General features: G+C 30.8%; 1 protein-coding gene across 2 annotated transcripts in view; it reads right to left on the minus strand.

Annotated features, from left to right (window-relative positions):
• The window catches only part of LOC145243688 (monocarboxylate transporter 2-like), an 82,537-nt gene that overhangs the window by 40,637 nt on the left and 19,641 nt on the right, over positions 1 to 22,259 (minus strand). For both annotated transcript variants that reach the window (XM_080106747.1, XM_080106748.1), the window contains 3 exons: positions 19,415 to 19,632; positions 8,465 to 8,608; positions 6,077 to 6,620 (listed from right to left, as the gene is read on the minus strand). In XM_080106747.1, coding sequence (XP_079962873.1) covers positions 6,077 to 6,620; positions 8,465 to 8,608; positions 19,415 to 19,632 — 906 coding nt within the window. The remainder of the gene's footprint in view (positions 1 to 6,076; positions 6,621 to 8,464; positions 8,609 to 19,414; positions 19,633 to 22,259) is intronic.

A 22,259-nucleotide genomic window follows, 5' to 3' on the forward strand; every position in this document is an offset into this window, starting at 1 on the left:
TTTTTTTTTTTTTTTAGAAGCAACTAATTAGAAATCATTAAATGACAAGAATAGCAAGAAGTGACTCCAATGCAAGGGAGGTAACTTTGAACTACAAGTTATTAATTCTGATCCTCTCCAGGAGGTTAGGCACAAGGTTTAGGCGTGGTTAAAAAAATAATAATAAAGAAAGCACTCTAGGATTAGCATGCTCTGGCTTACAAAAATGCCTGAGCAGCTCCATCAGTATTTCTCGATAAGGGATTTCACGCGATTAGTTATAAACTATCCCATTCTGAAAGAAAAGGTAAGATTCAGCATAAATCAAAAGGAACAGACGGTATACCCATTAAAAGACATTAAATAAACAACAACTTTAGGGCATCATATCAAGGAAGATAACTTATTTTAACTTATTTTTGATTTTTTTTTAACAATTTAAAGATTTCTTTTATGTTAAGAAACAATTTAAAAAAAATAACTATGAGATAAAATGAGGTAAAAAAAAGGGCCCTAACTCAGCAGAATTTGTGCCCTTCATGAACCCAACTTTTAGAGAATGGAATCAATTTCGTATATATATTTAACGAAAAATGAACCCTTATTTCCAGGTCATTTTAGATTTTTAGGACAATTAATCATTTGTTAGCACTTAGCCGTAATCAAATGAATAAACAGCAACAAAAGAAATTAATGTACGAGAGAAATCTGGTGTAGGAAAAGACTTTACTGTTTTCACGAAACATGAAAACCATAGTCGAAATAAAGCTTCGAAACGGGGTAAAGACAACGAGCAAACGATCACAGCAAAGCCATTTTTCATCCACCCGTGAACGAGTTTTTTGTAAAATAGAATATTTCTACAAACACATTGTCATAAGCAATGTGAAAGTTACCTTCTTTGCCTTATAATTTTCTGGTAGAAGCATGTCAAGCATGCGGCTCTTTGCAACCATTTTAAAGAAATTGCATTTCGTATTTAACAGATTTGTAGATTTTATAAACTAAGGTAATCATTAAATTAATATTGCCGAAAGAAATCGTTAAAAAAAAAAGTAAAATGAAAACCATAGTCGAGGGCGACACGAAGGCTTAACTATTATATCGATGTGTAGATAAAGGCGCAGCTCATGTTCTAGCATTATTCCACTTGCCCTTGATCCTTTGAGTCTTTTATATGACTCGACCGAGATTTGAACCCTGGTCTCCTGTCTCATTAGCAAACATTCTAACCATTAATTCAAACATGGCGGTAAATGTTGGGAAATTAATCAAATACAAATTATTTGAATTTATCTACTCATCTGTGACCTATTGGCGTTAAAACAAGTGAAGCATGCATGGTCCCCCATGAGTGCATAGTGAACGAAGAAAAATGGCTAAGTTTAGCATTTATCCCACCCCCAAAAATCCCCAGGGGAGGTCAAAAAATGGTGAAAATATACAGTGCAGTTTTAGGCCTTAATATATATAAATTTGAGTTCTGCATCATGCGAAAAAAAAAAAAGAAATGACTAAGTCCATCATTCCTCCCCCCCCTCTCCATTTAGGCCCAAATGTCCCCAATGTCTTAACATTTTTAAATTTGAGTTCAGCTAAATAGACATACATACATTTTAAATTTGAGTTCAGCTAAATAGACATACATACATTTTAAATTTGAGTTCAGCTAAATAGACATACATACATTTTAAATTTGAGTTCAGCTAAATAGACATACATACATTTTAAATTTGAGTTCAGCTAAATAGACATACATACATTTTAAATTTGAGTTCAGCTAAATAGACATACATACATTTTAAATTTGAGTTCAGCACCATGTAAAACTGCTAAATAGACATACATAGAAAATTTTGGAAAATATGATAAAATAGTCCCCAAAATGAAGTGCTTTTATTAGCCCTAAAAGAGCCCCTGGGGCACATCCAAAAGTTATCACGAATTATAGACAAACAAAATTTTATAGAAATCAGTTAGTTACAACTTTTCAGAAAGTTTTATTAAAATCCAAGACATCATTTTTTTGAATAAACACAAAAGGGTCAATTTTAGCCATTTAATCCGAAAGGCACCCCTAGGGGTACAATCGGAGTTTTCCCAGAAAATCCGTTCTGTTACTTTTTTAATCATATTATGATGATTGTGCAAAATCATATTATTATGTTTGTGCAAAATTTCAAAAAATTTCAAGGCGTAGTTATTGAGAAAAGTACGGACAGACGAACGGACGAACGGACAAGGGTGAATTTACAGGTCCACCCTCTTTTCGTCGGGGGACCAATTACTATTTAGTATATTAAGTATAAAGACTTATTATTATTTGCCTTTAAATTACCGTAAATATCGATTCTGAGCCAAATTTATTAAAAGGGAAAACCTTAACAAAATCGCTAAGTTGTTCAGAACGAACATTTACAATAAGGCTTATAACTTATTTTATTATTTTAGCGCAAATACGTCACAAATATAGAATAAAAGAGTAAATTGTTTTTTTTATTAATTTCATAATCGTATTTCCTTTAAGATTTATGTTTTCCTAACCCGGATTGCATCGTTCCTTTATTCTCCTATTTACTTGCCTCTCTATGAGCATAAGATTAGTTTTAAAAAATGAGGAATATTTAGCTTGTCAAAACGAGTGAATGAATTTTAACACAAAATTTACCTCCGTCTAGAAGGATTTCTTCCTCACTAACTGAGAATTGAAAAGGTTGTGTAGTATCTTAATGAATACTACACTTTCCTCTTAGCCGAAAGGCGTTATTATTGAAGTAATATTAAAACTCGTCGCTACAATGGACGCGTTCAAGTAAATGGCTGCAAAATTAAAGGGAGAAATATAGAATGTGACTAATCATCATTATTAACAACATAAATTTTTCAAGGACAATACAGTTGCTAAATAAACTAATCAAAATTTAGTTTAGTTTACTAATCAATTTGTGATATGTTTGCGTTAAATATAAGATTTAATATTTAAAAGTAGTTCGAAATAAGATACATTTATAATTCATTTTGTGGTCCCCACCTTTTTCTTCTTGTCTGCGCCATATTTCTCACAGACGTGACCTTGCAAATGTCAGTCCTATCTGTAAGTATTTTAGGGCATGCGTTCTTCAGAATGAATCATTAAGTATTTATTTACAAATAATATAAACATTAAAGAAAAACAAAATCGCTGCTTGTTATGGTTTTACCTGAATGTCGCTGCCTTAACTTTAACATATCCAACGACGAAATTATTAACTTTTATTTGTATAGCAGGTTTTACGAACCTTCGATTTTTTATGTTACCGACAAACCGATAAACTACGCATTTGAAAATAGATTTTTTTTTATAAAGTTTAGAATGGCATACCTTATATAATCTTTGAAGTATTTAATTAAATGCGTTAAATATGATGGTGCGAATTTATAAAAAGTCTTTCCTACACAAGCGCAACTAACAGAATATAATAAAGTGAAAGCAACTTTACTTTCTTTCGTGAATCTGGTTTAAATATATCTGATGACAAAGTAAATGGAATTTGTATGTATATACTGTGAGGTTTTATGAACTTGCAACGTATTTTTTTTTTACCGACAGACATCACATTTAACATGAGACAGTTATTATTATAAAATTGTAATTGCTTTTAATAACAGCTTGTAAAATCTTTGAAATAAACATCGAGTTACTATTGTGAATTGGAAAAAATATACAAAATAGATAAGAAGGCCATGAAATATATGGTTTTTGGTAAATTATATAAAATGAATAAGAAGGCCATGAAATATATAATTTTTTGTAAATTATATAAAATGGATAAGAAGGCCATGAAATATATAATTTTTTGTAAATTATATAAAATGGATAAGAAGGCCATGAAATATATGATTTTTTGTAAATTATATAAAATGGATAAGAAAGCCCAGAAATATATAATTTTTGTAAATTATATATATGGATAAGAAGGCCATGAAATATATGATTTTTTGTAAATTATATAAAATGGATGAGAAGGCCATGAAATATATGATTTTTTGTAAATTATATAAAATGGATAAGAAGGCCATGAAATATATGATTTTTGGTAAATTATATAAAATGGATAAGAAGGCCATGAAATATATAATTTTTGTAAATTATATATATGGATAAGAAGGCCATGAAATATATGATTTTTTGTAAATTATATAAAATGGATGAGAAGGCCATGAAATATATGATTTTTGGTAAATTATATAAAATGGATAAGAAGGCCATGAAATATATGATTTTTTGTAAATTATATAAAATGAATAAGAAGGCTATGAAATATATAATTTTTTGTAAATTATATAAAATGGATAAGAAGGCCATGAAATATATATTTTTTTGTAAATTATATAAAATGGATAAGAAGGCCATGAAATAGATAATTTTTTGTAAATTATATAAAATGGATAAGAAGGCCATGAAATATATAATTTTTTGTAAATTATATAAAATGGATAAGAAGGCCATGAAATATATGATTTTTGGTAAATTATATAAAATGGATAAGAAGGCCATGAAATATATAATTTTTTGTAAATTATATATATGGATAAGAAGGCCATGAAATATATGATTGTTTGTAAATTATATAAAATGGATAAGAAGGCCATTAAATATATAATATTTTGTAAATTATATATAATATATTAGAAGGTCATGAAATATATGATTTTTTGTAAATTATATAAAATGGATAAGAAGGCCAATTAATATATAATATTTTGTAAATTATATAAAATAGATAAGAAAGCCATGAAATATATGATTGTTTGTAAATTATATAAAATAGATAAGACGGCCATGAAATATATGATTTTTTGTAAATTACATAAACTGCTATTAAATATATAACATTTTGTAAATTATATCAAATACATAAGAAGGCCATGAAATATAGGATTTTTGTAAATTATATAAAATGTATAAAAAGCAATGAAATATATATTTTTTTTTGAAAATTAAATAAAGTGGATAATAAGACCAGGCAATATAAATGTTTTTGTAAATTATATAAAATAGATAAGAAGGCCATTAAATATATATTTTGTAAATTATATAAAATATATAAGAAGTTCGTGAAATATATGATTTTTTGTAAATTATATAAAATGTATAAAAAACCATGAAATGTATATATTTTTGAAAATTAAATAAAATGGATAATAAGGCCAGTCAATATAATTTTTTTTTTGTAAATTATATAAAATAGATGAGAAGGCCACGAAATATATGATATTTTTTAAAATAATATATAATAGATGAGAAGGCCATGGAATTTTTGTAAATTATGTAAAATAGATAAGAAACCCATGAATTAATTTTTAAAATTTTTTTTAAGAAATTGTGTTTCTAAGTCAGTATTGTAGAAAAACACTGTTACGCACCACAATAGAAAATAATGACAATATTGAAAATAAATTTAAGTTAAATAACAACAACAATAGGCACATACAAAATTCCAACAAAAATATTTAAAAGCAGCCATGGGAAATTACTCTCTTTAACTCGAATAGTTATTACAGCGAGTTACTTCCCTTAGATCTTACAAAAACAAAAAAGAAATATGTGCATATTAAATAATTAATCAATAATTAAAATTACAGCTAAGTGAAACGCATAATAATATGATTACTACTGGTAAATATTGTTATAATTTCATAAAAAACTAAATGTCAACCCGCATTTCAAAATAACTGAAAAACCTCTGAAAATCTACTCTACTGTGGTCCTATTCCTTCCGACGTAAATACGGACCAACGAATGGATGTATATATTTAAACAAATTTGCTTCGATTTAAGGATGAGATATACATCGAAAATCTACAAAGCATAACACCACGATATCATCCTGGTTTATATACCATGCTTTATAATTGAAAATTATTGTAATTTTTCAATATTGTTTTTACTTAGTCTCGTATCTAACAATGTTTTTCTACAAGACTGCATTGTACACACTACGCAGAATGCTTCTTATACATCGAATTGTATTATTTTCGGAGGTGTTTGAATCAATCGTTTGGTATTCGAAATAATAAAACATGAAAAGAAAGCATTTTTTATTTGGTTACTTACCTCGGCACAGCCGATAGAATATAATAAAGTGCGAACAACCGAGCAGCTGCTTTCAGGTTAAGGCCCTTCTCGTAAAGAATATCTGGTAGCATGCTGAAAACACTATTGACCCCGGCCACAGTAAAACCCACGCTGAAGAGATACATGACAAACGGAAAGTTTTTTAAGACGCTGACATCTAAAAGTTTCGAAGAAGAAGATAAAGAAGAGGATGAAGAAGGGGAAGTAGTAGAAGGAGGGGAAGGGGCAGGTTCTGGGCTTCTCTTTTTTCCCGCTTCGTAGTTCGTCGGCTCTTTCGTCCGATTCTTTTGGGCGAAGGTAAGAAATACGGCCAAGGGGACGACCTGCAAATTCATTCCGGCTAATATGAACATAGACCCCCTCCAACTATAATGTTCGATGAAGATCGCAATCAGGTTGGGGAAAATGAGTCCTCCAATTGGGCCGGCCACGGATAGGAAAGCGATCATTGGTTTGGCCGCGTCTCCGAAATAAACTCCGATGAAGATGAAGGCATTAACGAATAAGAAACAATTACCCAAACCTGAAAGAAATAAAAGATGTTTTTAATTGAGCAAGAAGAAGAAAAAAGAAAGAAAATGACAAGAACAACAAAGAGAGAATATGGAGAAGTAAAAACGATAGGAAAGGAAGAATTAATAAGAAAATTAGAGAGAGAAGAAAAAGAAGAAACCTTTTTTTTTTTTAAACCAAGAAGCCACAAGATAGAAAAAAGAAGAGGGAAAACGACGAATAGTTTACAAGAGAGAAGAAAAAGGAGAGGAGGAGGAGGAGGAGGAGGAGGAGAGAGTTATATGAAAAAAAAAAGAAATAGAAAACAATAAGAAGAAAAGAAAAAGAAAAACATTCTGAATATAAATAGTAATTTTATGTAAAATTGAAATAATTGCTAAATGTTCTCGAAATTTGTTAAACGTGAACTGAATTATTAAGAAGAGGAAAACAATTTTGAAAGTTTATTTTTAGTGGAATTCTTAATTAATACGCACCGAAGATCGTTTCATTATTTTCGTTGTTTATACATATGTTTATATGTATGATATTAAAACTGTGGACGTATTACCTGGTTCACTAATGCATGTCGTTATCCATTGAAACAAGGATAATGGCGCAGTGAATTACGTTGCAAAATGATGACATCATCAATCAAATTAGAGAGAGGGAGGGAGAGAGAAAGAGAGAGAGAGAGAGAGCGAGAAAGAAGATGCTAATTAAAATAACTATAAAATTTAAGATAAATAAAATAACTATTAGATGAACGTCTAGATTTCTAATATGCTAAACAATTAACAATTTTAACAATTAAGGAAAGTAATTTATTATCAGACATTGAATAATTAAAATGTAGTAGTAGTAGTAGTAGTAGTATACTTTTTGTTATCCAACCCTTTATTTCTATCGGGCTCCTGGAGGTTCTTTTTGCTAGCCCTTTTTGAGCGTCTCATTATTAGAATTGGCTCATTTTATCAAGTGGCTACACACCTTATCTGAAGCAACGTCCATATAAGTAATCGCAATAGTAGTAGTAGTAGTAGTATATCCGTTTCTTATTTAGCTTGACACATAGTCACGTGATGCAAACAGATGAAGGGGCAATAAAAGACATTAATTATATATTCGTATGTTTTATTTTTGCCTGTTTATTATCGTGTGATATCAACCGAAAATAATATGAAATACATCATTTACTTTTTTAAACAAATCTTTTATCTTACCTCAAAATTGGAATTTTTTCTTCTTTGATTAGAACTAAACTAATATAAATAAGAACGAGTAACCATTTCATTTGTTTTATTCTCATTTAAATTCTATTCTAAATAAGATTATATTATATATAGGAAAATGTTGTGTGTGTTTGTATGGCCAACGACAAGTATCACACTCATTAGCTGATATATATATATATATATATTAATCATCGCCTTTGACAAAATGTAGATATATGTTTAAATAAAATGAGTTGAAGGAGTTGACATTTAGAGTGTTCTTAAATGTTATTACGTAGTCATTGTCATCGATTTTGTCAAATTACCAAAGACAGTATAAGAGACTGTAGAAGAGGAGTGAGGTTATAGAGATAAGAATTGAGTGGAGAAGAGAAAATAGATGATAGAGAATGATGACTGAAGAACAATAAGGGAGAAAATGGTAGAGGAAAGAAGGGAAGACAGCATATACAGCATATTCGTCGTTTAAAAAAACGGTGTCAATGGTGAATATTACCCTTTCTAATAAGAAGACGGTGCGGAATTTGAATGTCACTTAATATCGCTAAACGCAAATACGAATAACTCACACATTCAATTATTTATACTTTGACGGCGATGCCTATATTGATGTGCTTTTGTAAATTAATGGTCGCCTTACCTGCGAATAAACCGAGGACAACGACTAAGGTGATAGCGTTGGTGCAAAAGGATGAACCAATCATACAAAAGACTTGCAGGAAACATCCAAGAAGAATCACGTGAAAAATGCCAAATCGGTTGATAAGAAGTCCATCAATGACACCTTCAATGGAAGACAGGCAATTAAAAAAAATATGTAATGCATTCTTTTAATATCTTTTAAAATAACGTCCATTTGGAATGCAAGGAAAATAAAAAGTTGCAAATGAAGATGGTAGCATTACTTACCTTTCCACAGCGACATACACACTACACACTACAAGGTCCTGAGAGCTTATGATGCATTTTTGCCATGCTAGGAGGCGCTGAAACCAGTATGATAAAAGCCAAAACAAAGCCTCTCTCTTTTCTCTCATTCGTTTCGTCCTAAACATGCCCGTAACGCACGCACAAAATCCATGGCATGTGAGACAAATTTCACGCCCTCTTCAACTCACACGCATTCTTTTCGAACTTTCTTGAAGCTACGTATGTATTATGTATTCTAACGTTATTATGTATTATGTATTATGTATTATGTATTCTTACGTTATTATATATAATGTATCTGTTGTGAATGAATCACCCTCCAAATGGACTGTTCTATCAATTATATAAACCATAGACCTTTTGATTCCAGGTGTGGATTAAACGCCAGAGCGACCCTCGCCTGCACGGTGAGGTTTACTACTCTTTTCATTTGTAACCTTTTTACGTTGTTGTTCCAGTAATACATTGTTTACACTCTATTTCGTTGTTCTGTTTTGTTTTGGCTTATTGCAAGCCATAACAGTATCCTAGCGTTATTATGAATTATGTATTCTAACGTTATTATATATTATGTATTCTAACGTTATTATATATTATGTATTCTAACGCTATTATGTATTATGTATTCTAACGTTATTATGTATTATGCATTCTAACGTTATTATATATTCTAACGTTATTATATATTATGTATTCTAACGTTATTATATATTATGTATTCTAACGTTATTATGTATTATGTATTCTAACATTATTATGTATTATGTATTCTAACGTTATTATGTATTATGTATTCTAACGTTATTATGTATTATGTATTCTTACGTTATTATGTATTATGTATTCTAACATTATTATGTATTGTGTATTCTAACGTTATTATATATTCAAACATTATTATGTATTATGTATTCTAACATTATTATATATTATGTATTCTAACGTTATTATATATTCTAACGTTATTATGTATTATGTATTCTAACGTTATTATGTATTAGGTATTCTAACGTTATTATGTATTCTAACGTTATTATGTATTATGTATTCTAACGTTATATATTATGTATTCTAACGTTATTATATATTATGTATTCTAACGTTATTATGTATTAGGCATTCTAACGTTATTATATATTCTAACGTTATTATGTATTATGTATTCTAACGTTATATATTATGTATTCTAACGTTATTATGTATTATGTATTCTAACGTTATTATGTATTATGTATTCTAACGTTATTATGTATTATATATTCTAACGTTATTATATATTATGTATTCTAACGATATTATGTATTATGTATTCTAAGGTTATTATATATTCTAACGTTATTATGTATTATGTATTCTAACGTTATTATGTATTATGTATTCTAATGTTATTATGTATTATGTATTCTAACGTTATTATGTATTATGTATTCTAACGTTCTATATTATGTATTCTAACGTAATTATGTATTATGTATTATGTATTCTAACGTTATTATGTATTATGTATTCTAACGGTATTATGTATTATGTATTCTAATGTTATTATGTATTATGCATTCTAACGTTATTATGTATTATGTATTCTAACGTTATTATATATTCTAATGTTATTATGTATTATGAATTCTAACGTTATTATATATTATGTATTCTAACGTAATTATTTATTATATATTCTAGCGCTATTATATATTTTGTATTCTAACGTTATTACATATTATGTATTCTTACGTTATTATGTATTATGTAATCTAACGTTATTATGTATTCTAACGTTATTATGTATTCTAACGTTATGATGTATTATGTATTCTAACGTTATGATATAATATATATTCTAACGTTATTATATATTATGAATTCTAACGTTATTATGTATTATGTATTCTAACGTTATTATATATTATATATTCGAAAGTTATTATCTATTACGTATTCTAATGTTATTATGTATTCTAACGTTATTATATATTATGTATTCTAACGTTATTATGTATTATGTATTCTAACATTATTATATGTTATATATTCTAACGTTTTTATATATTATATATTCTAACGTTATTATGCATTATGTAATCTAACGTTAATATATATTATGAATTCTAATGTTATTATGTATTATGTATTCAAATCTTATTATGTATTCTAACGTTATTATGTATTATGTATTCTAACGTTATTATATATTATATACTCTAACGTTATTATATATTATGAATTCTAACGTTATTATGTATTATGTATTCAAATCTTATTATGTATTCTAACGTTATTAGGTATTATGTATTCTACCGTTTTTATGTATTATGTATTCTAACGTTATTATATATTATGTATACTAACGTTATTATATATTCTAAGGTTATTATGTATTATGTATTCTAACGTTATTATGTACTATGTATTCTAACGTTATTATGTATTATGTATTCTAACGTTATTATGTACTATGTATTCTAAGATTATTATATATTATATATTCTAACATTATTATATATATTATGTATTCTAACGTTATTATTCATTATGTATTCTTACGTTATTATATATTATGTATACTAACGTTATTATATATTCTAAGTTTATTATATATTATATATTCTGACGTTATTATGCATTATGTATTCTACCGTTATTATATATTATGTATTCTAACGTTATTATGTATTATGTATTCTAACATTATTATATATTCTAACGTTATTATATATTATGTATTCTACCGTTATTATATATTATGTATTCTAACGCTATTATATATTATATATTCTATAGTTATTATGTATTCTGTATTCTAACTATATTGTATATTATGTATTCTAACGTTGTTATGTATTATATATTCTGACGTTACTATGCATCATGCATTCTAACGTTATCATATATTATTTATTCTAGCCTTATTATGTATTATGTATTCTAATTTTAATATGTATTATGTATTCTAACGTTATTATGTATTATGTATTCTAACGTTATTATGTATTATGCATTCTAACGTTATCATATATTATTTATTCTAGCCTTATTATGTATTATGTATTCTAATGTTAATATGTATTATGTATTCTAACGTTATCATATATTATGTATTCTAACGTTATTATGTATTATAATTCTTACGTTATTATGCATTATGTATTCTACCGTTATTATATATTATGTATTCTAACGTTATTATATATTATATATTCTAAAGTTATTATGTATTCTGTATTCTAACTATATTATATATTATGTATTCTAACGTTATTATGTATTATATATTCTGACGTTACTATGCATCATGCATTCTAACGTTATTATATATTATGCATTCTAACGTTATCATATATTATTTATTCTAGCCTTATTATGTATTATGTATTCTAATGTTAATATGTATTATGTATTCTAACGCTATTATATATTATGTATTCTTACGTTATTATGTATTATGTATTCTAACGTTATTATGTATTATGTATTCTAACGTTATTATGTTATGCATTCTAACGTTATTATGTATTATGTATTCTAACGTTATTATGTATTATGTATTCTAACGTTATCATATTATGTATTCTAACGTTATTATGTATTATGTATTCTAACGTTATTATGTATTATATATTCTAACGTTTTTATATATTCTAACGTTATTATGTATTATGTATTCTAACGTTATTATGTATTATGTATTCTAATGTTATTATATATAATGTTTTCTAACGTTATTATATATTATGTATTCTAATGTTATTATATATTATGTATTCTAACGCTATTATATATTATGTATTCTAACGTTATTATGTATTATGTATTCTAACGTTATTATGTATTATGTATTCTAACGTTATTATATATAATGTTTTCTAACGTTATTATATATTATATATTCTAACGTTATTATGTATCATGTATGCTAGCGTTATTATATATTCTAACTTTATTATGTATTATGTATTCTAACGTTATTATGTATTATGTATTCTAACGTTATTATATATTATGTATTCTAACGTTATTATGTATTATGCATTCTAACGTTATTATGTATTATGTATTCTAACGTTATTATATATTATGTATTCTAACGTTATAATGTATTATGTATTCTAACGCTATTATATATTATGTATTCTAACGTTATTATGTATTATGCATTCCAACGGTATTATGCATTATGTATTCCAACCTTATTATGTATTATGTATTCTAACGTTATTATGTATTATGTATTCTAACGTTATTATATATTATGTATTCTAACGGTATAATATATTATGTATTCTAACGCTATTATATATTATGTATTCTAACGTTATTATGTATTATGCATTCTAACGTTATTGTGTATTCTAATTAAAGACCACCACCTGTTTGCTGAGACATGTGTCCTCAAACCTTATACAATGGCTAAGCGTGAATATTGTTGATCGTTTTTCTGAGGCTTGTGAGAACTTTAGGCTAACTATAACAAGAAACAAGACCGACGTAAGGAAATAATAAGTTGAGTCTCAGATCTCAATTCGTGGAACCAACCTGAAAGTCGTGGCAAGCGCAGTTCACACAGATGATAAAAGTCGATTACAGGGTAACCAAGACTATCGCTGCCTTTCGACGTTTCCGATCCACTGTGTGAGATCGAGGAGGAAGTCGGCTGCCAAACTAGTAAGGGTGCTGGAGGTAAACGTTTTATCTGGGCTGACGTTATCCGCCTAATAGTCAGGGACCCGAACCTTGGATTAACCACTAAGGAGGCTGTCCTATCAGCAGGCGCAAAGTACTAGGGCTGCTGTATTGCCATTTGGTGAATGGATTCTGGACCATGCAGTAGTCTCTGGTGGGGCCTCTCGATGCCATACTAGTGGGTAATTGTTACGGCTTTACCTTATCATGTGCTACAAAAAAATTTCTTCGTTACTTTTCTCTCTTTGTTTCCCCTCTCTGCCATGCTCTGAGCAAGTCTGACGACCTAGTCCACAAACTCCAAAATTCCATCATGACAAGTTTCAATAAAAAATACACGATTAAACCCGGATCTGAAACTTCCAACGTAAAACCCCACTACCATGTCTCCTTCTCCAACATCAGGGGTCTACGTTATAACCTTCCAGAGGTTGAAGCCCAATTACAGGAGACTAAACCAGACCTTTTATTTTTAAGCGAAACTGGAATTGGACAGACTATTTCCCTAAATGAGTTCGTAATTAAAGGATACTCGAACCTAACTTTCAAATCTGATCCCCAAGATCGCCATGGGCATGGAATATGTACCTATATAAAAGATGTCTTTCCATGTGGTAGGGACATCTCCAGAGAAGATCCTATCTTACCCTATATGTGCTTCCGAGTAGCACTAGCTCACACTACGGCATTTATATTTACTCTCTATCGCCCCCATAACAGCAGAGTTACTATCTTTAAAAGCATATCTGAGAAAATTGACCAAGTTCTATCAGCATATCCTTCAGCTAACATTCACGTATGTGGAGACATCAATGTTCACAATGTGGAATGGTTGACCCACTCAAACAAGACCGATGATGAGGGGAGATTCTGTCATGATTTCTCCATTGCTTATGACCTCACTCAGATTGTTCACGAACCCACCCGTGTGCCCGACAATGACGGCCAGTGTGCAAGTCTCCTAGAACTTTTCTCACAACTTGCCCTGAACTATGTTCAGTTTCCGTTCGGTCTCCTCTTGGATCTTCCGACCACTCAGTTGTATCAATTAAAATAAAAATGAAATGTAATAAGTCCTCAGACGTACCTCTCCATCGTACAGTATATCGATACGCTAATGCTGAGTGGGATAGTTTCCGTACATTTATATCGGATCTTCCTCTGCGTTCCATGTTTAAAAAGGATATGTCGTCTATAGTATCAGACCTGACAGAATGGTTAATTGTAGGTATAGACAATTTCATACCCTCGAAAAAGTTCCAGCAAAAACCTAACAGCCAGCCATGGTTTTCTCCAGAATGTGCTGCTGCTATTGCGCACAGTAATCACTTTTTCCACTGCTTCCACCGTAATAGATGTATGGAAACTAAAGCTGTTTCAGGACTGCCAGCAACCATTGTAAGAAAGTAATAAAGAACGCAAGAGAGTTGTATGCTCAGTCCGTCAAGTCCAAAGTAGCTGAGCAGCGGCTTGGTTCCCACCAGTTTTGGCAAATTGCAAACAGAATCCTGAACAGAAGCGTGTGCTCTATCCCAACTATCATCAATGGACCTGTGTTAATCTCGTCAGCATCAGACAAAGCCAAACTCTTTGCCAAGAACTTTGCAGCCAATTCTACCCTTTGCGACCAAGGCCGCCAACCCCCAATATTTCCTCCTGTATCAGAAAACACACTATGTGGTATACAAATATCTGTATGTGATATTGCCAAGCTAATAAAAAACCTTGATTCCAGTAAAGCAACCGGCCCTGACGGTATTCCAATTATAGTACTCAAAAAACTTCAACCAGAACTAGCACCCACACTTACAAAACTGTTTAAACGTTGTGTTAAGGAGAATTGCTTCCCATCACCCTGGAAAATCTCATCAGTATGCCCTGTATTTAAGAATTCAGGTGATCGTTCATCCCCCTCTCAGTACAGGCCAATAAGTCTCCTGTGCGTCATGAGTAAGTTGCTGGAATTTGTGTTAAATAGAGAAGTAATCAACCATCTCAGCAAAAATAACCTTCTTAGTGACACGTAATATGGTTTCCGTTCTGCTAGATCTACAGCAGATGTGCTTACAGTTATATCTCATAGGATTAGCGAATCTCTCGACAGAGGCAACCTTTCTAGGGCAATTGCTCTTGACATATCAAAGGCCTTTGATAGGGTATGGCATAAAGGTTTACTTCACAAGATCTCCAGCTATGGTATAGCTGGAAATGTCTTCTCAATTATTAAATCATTTCTCTCTGATAGGTTCATAAGAGTAGTAGTTGATGCGCAAAAATCAGAAGCTCACAGTATAAATGCTGGAGTCCCTCAGGGGTTCATCTTGGGCCCAACTCTTTTCCTGATCTACATTAATGATCTTCCAAATCACATCCTTACATCATTCGTAGACATTTTTGCTGACGACACTACCATTTATGGTAGCACATCTAAGACAGTAAACGACCAAGTTCTCTCCGATTCTCTCTCTCCTCTGATCTTGATCACGTTGTACAATGGGGAAAGGAGTGGCTGGTTACTTTTAATGCATCTAAAACCATGCTTCTATCTTTACATCATCAACGTTCTGGTCCCCATCTGGCATCAATTAAAATGAATGGCTCTCGTCTTGGGGAGGCCTCAAGTTTTGACAGGCTTCTGAGCTTGACCTTTACTCCTGATCTTAAATGGAATACGTACATCAAATCTGTTGCCAAGGCCGCTGGAAAAATGGTCGGATCCTTCTATCGATCCAGTAGATATCTCACTACTGATGCAATTCTCTATCTATATAAGAGCCAGATACGTCCATGGAATACTGTTGCCACATATGGGCAGGAGCTGCTAGAAAAGACTTGTCCTGCCTTGATAGGGTTCAAAATAGACTTCGTGGCCTGGTGGGAGATGTCCTTTTCTCTTCGCTGCAACCTCTATCTCACAGAAGAGGTGTTGCGAGTTTGTCTCTGCTTTATCGTTATTTTCATGGAAAGTGTTCGACTGAGCTTCAATCTATGGTCCCCCCTCGCCAAACTTTCACAAGAAACACTAGACTAGCTGAAAACATTATCAATAATTTTCCCCAATCTTTATCTGTGCCTAAACCTAAACATAGATTCAATGATCAAAGCTTCTTTCTTAAAACTGCACGTCTGTGGAATTGTCTTCCGTTTTCCTGCTTTCCAGCTTTCTATAATATGGTTGTCTTCAAGTCCAGCGTGAACAAGTTTCTGATGAGCCGTTCCACTTAAGTTAACAAATTTACCGAACTTCCATTACTATTGATTACTATATTGTCCTTTTGACTACTCTACACTCTTTAACCCTTATCCTTGAGTGGCCTATCGGCCTTGATAAGTGGTGACGCCTATGTAAAAAAAAAACATATATACAAGCATTATTCTTACTGTCTTCATGTATGCCTACGAAACTTTTTATGTCAGACTTGCCAAGAAACTGAATCATTTCCACATGGTCTCCGTATATTGTTGGAGTGACAAGCAAACCTACTTGACAGAGGTTTTTAATCAGTCAAAACTCTTGTCAGCACACCCTAGGCTGCAGAAGTGTCAAGCCCGTTGGGCGGATCATTTATGCCGCATGACAGAGTAAAGATATCCAAAATACGATGAGCTGTCCAAAGAAAACGAGCTGTGGGAAGGCAGTGGAAACAGTTCAAGGACAGCCTAAAGGTCTCTCTCAAACAATTTGGTTTGTATTTCAATTCGTGTGAAAGTTTTGCCCAAGACAGATGTTCATGGCGTACAGCAAGTCACAAATGGGGATACAACTGCTGAATCTGCGTACATTGAAGAACGTGAGATAAAACATACCATTAGAAAAGACAGAACACTCAACACCTTTGCTACAGTCACCCGGAAGATACTTTAGAGCTCGAATTGGACTGCCGAGTCATCATTGGACCGACGGAACAATTACATGATCATCTTGTGACAATGATTAATCTGTTCTCTATTTTGAGCATTTGAGCAACAAATATGAAAACAATAATTATAGTCACATTTACCATTCCTCCCATTATCGAAAAATATTCTGTGTGCAAGCAAACAAGCAAGCGTACACGTTCGACTGAGGTCTAATATCATAATAGACGCTGCATAACACGTTGGGTTAGTATTTCTAATATTTATTCTCTCCCTCTGATTACTTTTTTATGTTCCTTTTTTTTCTCTTTTTTCTCCCTATCTATTTCTTCTCTCTTCCCTTCTTTTCTCTTTTCAATCGTTGAGCCATTTGCCGTCACCTACTATTTCTCCCATAAATCTTCATTTAAACTGTTCCACAATTTTGCATTCATTTCTTCAAGGTAAATAAATTATTTATGTTGAGGGAAATTTAATATCGTGTTCAGCTTTCTTAAATTTATAATATTAAATATATTTAGATCATGAAGTAACATTTACTTTCGGCGTAATTTTACTCCCTCGTATCACTCTATGTATAAAGTTAAGTACATACATACGCACACATATACAAACTTTATACATATAGATAGCTATATGCTAAAAGATTAAGTATATGTATGTATATACACACATGCATATATATATATATATATATATATATATATATATATATATATATATATATATATATACTTAACTTTTACATAGTGTTACTGGCTCCCTTTTTTATGTTCCTTTACTTGGACATCAATGAATCTTAATTCTTTTCTTCAACGTGGTAGGTATGGTAATTATATATTTCAGACAAACTAAAATATTGACTTAGGTCTGAGGGTTTCAGATCGTGTGACTGGAAGAGAAATCACTCACGAAACTGACGATAGTAATAAAGATGAAACACATGTATCTGTGGATAAAAATGTAATGACATAATATATATATTTATATGTATGTATGTATGTATATATGCATGTATGTATGTATGTATGTATGTATGTATGTATGTATGTATGGGTGTTCCGTCTTTGTGAGTTTGTTTGCAGAGTATTCTCCTAAACTTATAAACAAATCATTATGAATTGTAGAATATATATTCCACGTAACACAGTGTGCAAGAAGAGCTTGTTATTTTAGGGATTACATCTATGTAAAGGTCTTGATATGTGTAATATATTTATGAGCATATCATTGTGTGTTTTGGGATATATATCCTCGGCAACACGATGAATAACTTGAGCTCATTATTTTTAAAACTTTTCCATTTAGGAGTGCATTCGCCCAATTTTACTCACCCCTCCCAAATATTTAAAATAATACAGACAAGAATTTTTATTACAAGATACATTGTTAAAAGGATTAGTGCACATACGCGCGTCAAAAATGTCCATGTGCTTGGTAAAATCCTAAACTATTGAACTTATTAAACATTATAGGAATATGTATTCTAGATAACAAGGTGATTCGAGGTCACATTATATTTTTTGTAAATTTCATCAGTTAGGCTGGTGCCACCTATGCCATGCCATTTTCTGAAAAGGAAGCAAGACCATTAACATTTAAAACTACTGCTATATTTAATTCTTACATCCCCATGGGATGGGTATTCTACAAGTTAATAATTAAAACAATACTTCAATCGAGGCAAACTCTACCGACGTTCGAGCTTTTTATATGCTTTCACAAGCTAAACTGAATAAAAAGTTATTGTATACAAAATAGCTGTTCGCTTCGTTTGTACAATACGCAAATTTCACCATGACGGCACTCAGTCCAGCTTGATAATTCTCTGGAAAGAATTAATGATAGCTAATAACGTCAAAGATATAACAGGATTAACCCTTAAATTAAGAATCACGTGACTATGGTTACTTCGGTGGTTAATGTGCTGTATTGCCAGACTAATAAAATGTCTTCCAAAATACATCTCCAGAGCACGAACACACCAAATTACTAAACGATAGTCCGAATTTTTTGTTTTGTATCCGAATCAAATCCGAAGATTTTATGACATAGAAATATCTTAAATATCTGCAAAAGCTAAAGTTTTGTTCGTTTTTTTTTTACGATGATATGAATGACTTACCGGCGGCACTTGTAAAGGCAAAGTTCAAGGCTGGAACATAAAGGATGAGAGCTCTGGAATTTTCAAATTGTTGAATCCATTCCACTGCCAAGACAGACAAACCAGCCGAATTACCTTTGGCGATTAATGCGATGAAGAATGTGGCCAAAACCATTAGGTAATCTCGCAATGACAACGCGGCTGCTTTTCCTTTCTTTAATATGGTTGGTGATGATGGACTGGACAAAAACAATAATAACAGTAGTTGTATTATTATTATTATTATTATTATTATTAATGTTGGTAAATTATCATAATATTATTACTAGTAAGAGTAATATATATAGCATTAATAATAATGATAATAATAGCATTAATAATAATACTAGTATTAATTTTAGTCGTAATAATAGCATTAATAATAATTATAAGAGAATTAATAATCAATAATAATGATATTAATAAAAATTAGTATTTAAAATACAATTACAATGGTATTAATAAAAAATAGAATAAGGATTAATAATACGAATAAGGATAATAAAATTAATATTATAATAGTTATATTAATAATACTTGCAATGATAGTGATTAATAATAATTAATAATAATGAAGATAACAATAGTATTAATAATAATGATATTATTAATAATAATGATGATTATGATTAAACAACAACAACAATAATAATAATAATAATAATAATAATAATAATAATAATAATAATAATAATAATAATAATATTAAGAAGAAGAAGAAGAAGAAGAAGAAGAAGAATTCTGATTTCGTTTGATGACGACTCTCTGAACAGAGATGAATCCATTCTCAAAGTACCGTCTCTCAATCCTGGCTCCAAACCAGGAGCTTCAAAGATCACGGGTTCCCTAAGGATATTGCTGGTGTCTACAATGACGAAGATTTGAAGACCACCCAACACAATAGGGATTTGTAGGATTTAAATGCCTTTCCAAACTGATAGCGCAACTCTTACCACCAGAATTAGTTGCATTTGAACTCTATGCATACGTAATAACTAGAAATCATACGGAGCATAATTGCTACACTTCTCGCTCCATTCTTAATTACAAACTTGTCTTGAGGCACTGGAAAGTCTATGATTTTCCACCTTGAGACCTTGCGATGACGACCAAATCCAGACGATTACGTTCCAACTGCTTGGCTGCCATGCGAAATTGTAAAAGAAATTGTCTTGTCAATCTGATTAAGCCGCTCATGGTGGCTTCTTTGTTGTGGTCCCAAGCTTTCCAATTACAATGGGAATCATCTTGACTGTCGTACGTTTCGAGGTGTTGATATTATATTATTATTGTTTCATAACATTCTTAACTTTATGATGTTTTTTTTTAAATATTATTTTTTTATTTAAAAAAATATAAAATAAAGAAATATCTTTATTTTATATTTTTTTATTTTATTTTATTTATTCATTTATATTTTTTTAACATTCAAGCCATACCTTAACACTTTCGCTGTTCACAACAAGCAAGCCTTTTGTAAGATAGTAAATGAAATTGTCTTGTGAATCTGATTACGCCATTTGTGGTGGCTTTTTCTTGTGGTCATAAGCCTTTCAATCTCAATGAGAACCACTTTGAATTCTTTATATTTCCAGAGTCTAACTAATTCTCACTTTAGATCTTAGTATTTACATATTTTTTATTGTTCTTTGTCTTGCACTCTGGTATTGAAAGGGCAGGCTACATCAATGACTGAACAAGTTCTCTTGTTTTTATTTAGTAAAATTATATCAGGTCTAAAGTGTTTCAGGACCTTATCAGTCTGTATGCGCGGATCCCAAAGAAGTTTGACATTGTCATTTTCCTGCACCACTTCTGGTTTATGCTCATACCACTTCTCATTGTGGTCTAATGCATAGAGTGTTCATATATTCCAGTGTAGAACCTGAGAGACTTTGTCGTGTCTCCATTTTTTATATTGATGTTGAACTAGCAAAGATCATTCTGATAAAATATGCGCTAATGTTTCTTCCTTTTCATTGCACATTCTGCACATCGGTGATTCTGCTGTTTTGTCGATGTAATGTTTGACCTAGTGCGAGTGGCTTGTTCCTGGGCTGCCATTAATGTGCACTCAGTAAATCTTTTAAGATCTCCCATAACCAACCAATTACAGATGTCGTTATCTCTAAATTCAGTATTCTTAAAGAATGCACTGTCTAGTTTTTTGCAAATAATTTCTCTCTCTCTCTCTCTCTCTCTCTCTCTCTCTCTCTCTCTCTCTCTCTCTCTCTCTTGTAATCGCTGACTCTTCTTAACCCCAGCTCTTAGTTTCCCCTCCTCATGAAGTGAGGAGGGAATTTCATGGCTTTCAGAAATATATTTTGTTAGGCTTTCTTCTTCTATATTTACAACATCTTCCACACTAAGTAAGTGACCACCTGTCATTGACTAATTATTATTATTATTATTATTATTATTATTATTATTATTGACTCACAAGGAGCTTTCACAGCGGTCATAAAAGCTCTCTTTGAAAACGTGTGGTGTTCTATTTAGTGTGGTGCCTGTTTATGGTGACACTCACATAGAGAGAAAAAAGGGGTCTGTATTTGTCAATTATACAGTTTCAGTTTTCATGATTTCATGTGATGTCCTTTTGTGTTTTGTATCTGTAACCATTTCTATGTTCAGTTTGTGTGTAGATTATGTGTGGTGTTTGCACATTCAAGAGTTTTCCTTAATATTTATGTAGGTTTCATTATTGAAGTTAGTTGTATCTTCTCTTCCATCCCTCTGAAGCTAATCTCTCCCATTCTTTTTCAAAGTTTTGTGGTATCGTTCCTAGTGCTCCTACTATTAGTGGCTTTATCTTTACTTTCTTCAT

Source organism: Euprymna scolopes, chromosome 22 (assembly GCF_053919585.1).
Source record: "Euprymna scolopes isolate OS-2025 chromosome 22, ASM5391958v1, whole genome shotgun sequence".
In the NCBI taxonomy this organism is placed as follows: Eukaryota; Metazoa; Mollusca; class Cephalopoda; order Sepiida; family Sepiolidae; genus Euprymna; species Euprymna scolopes.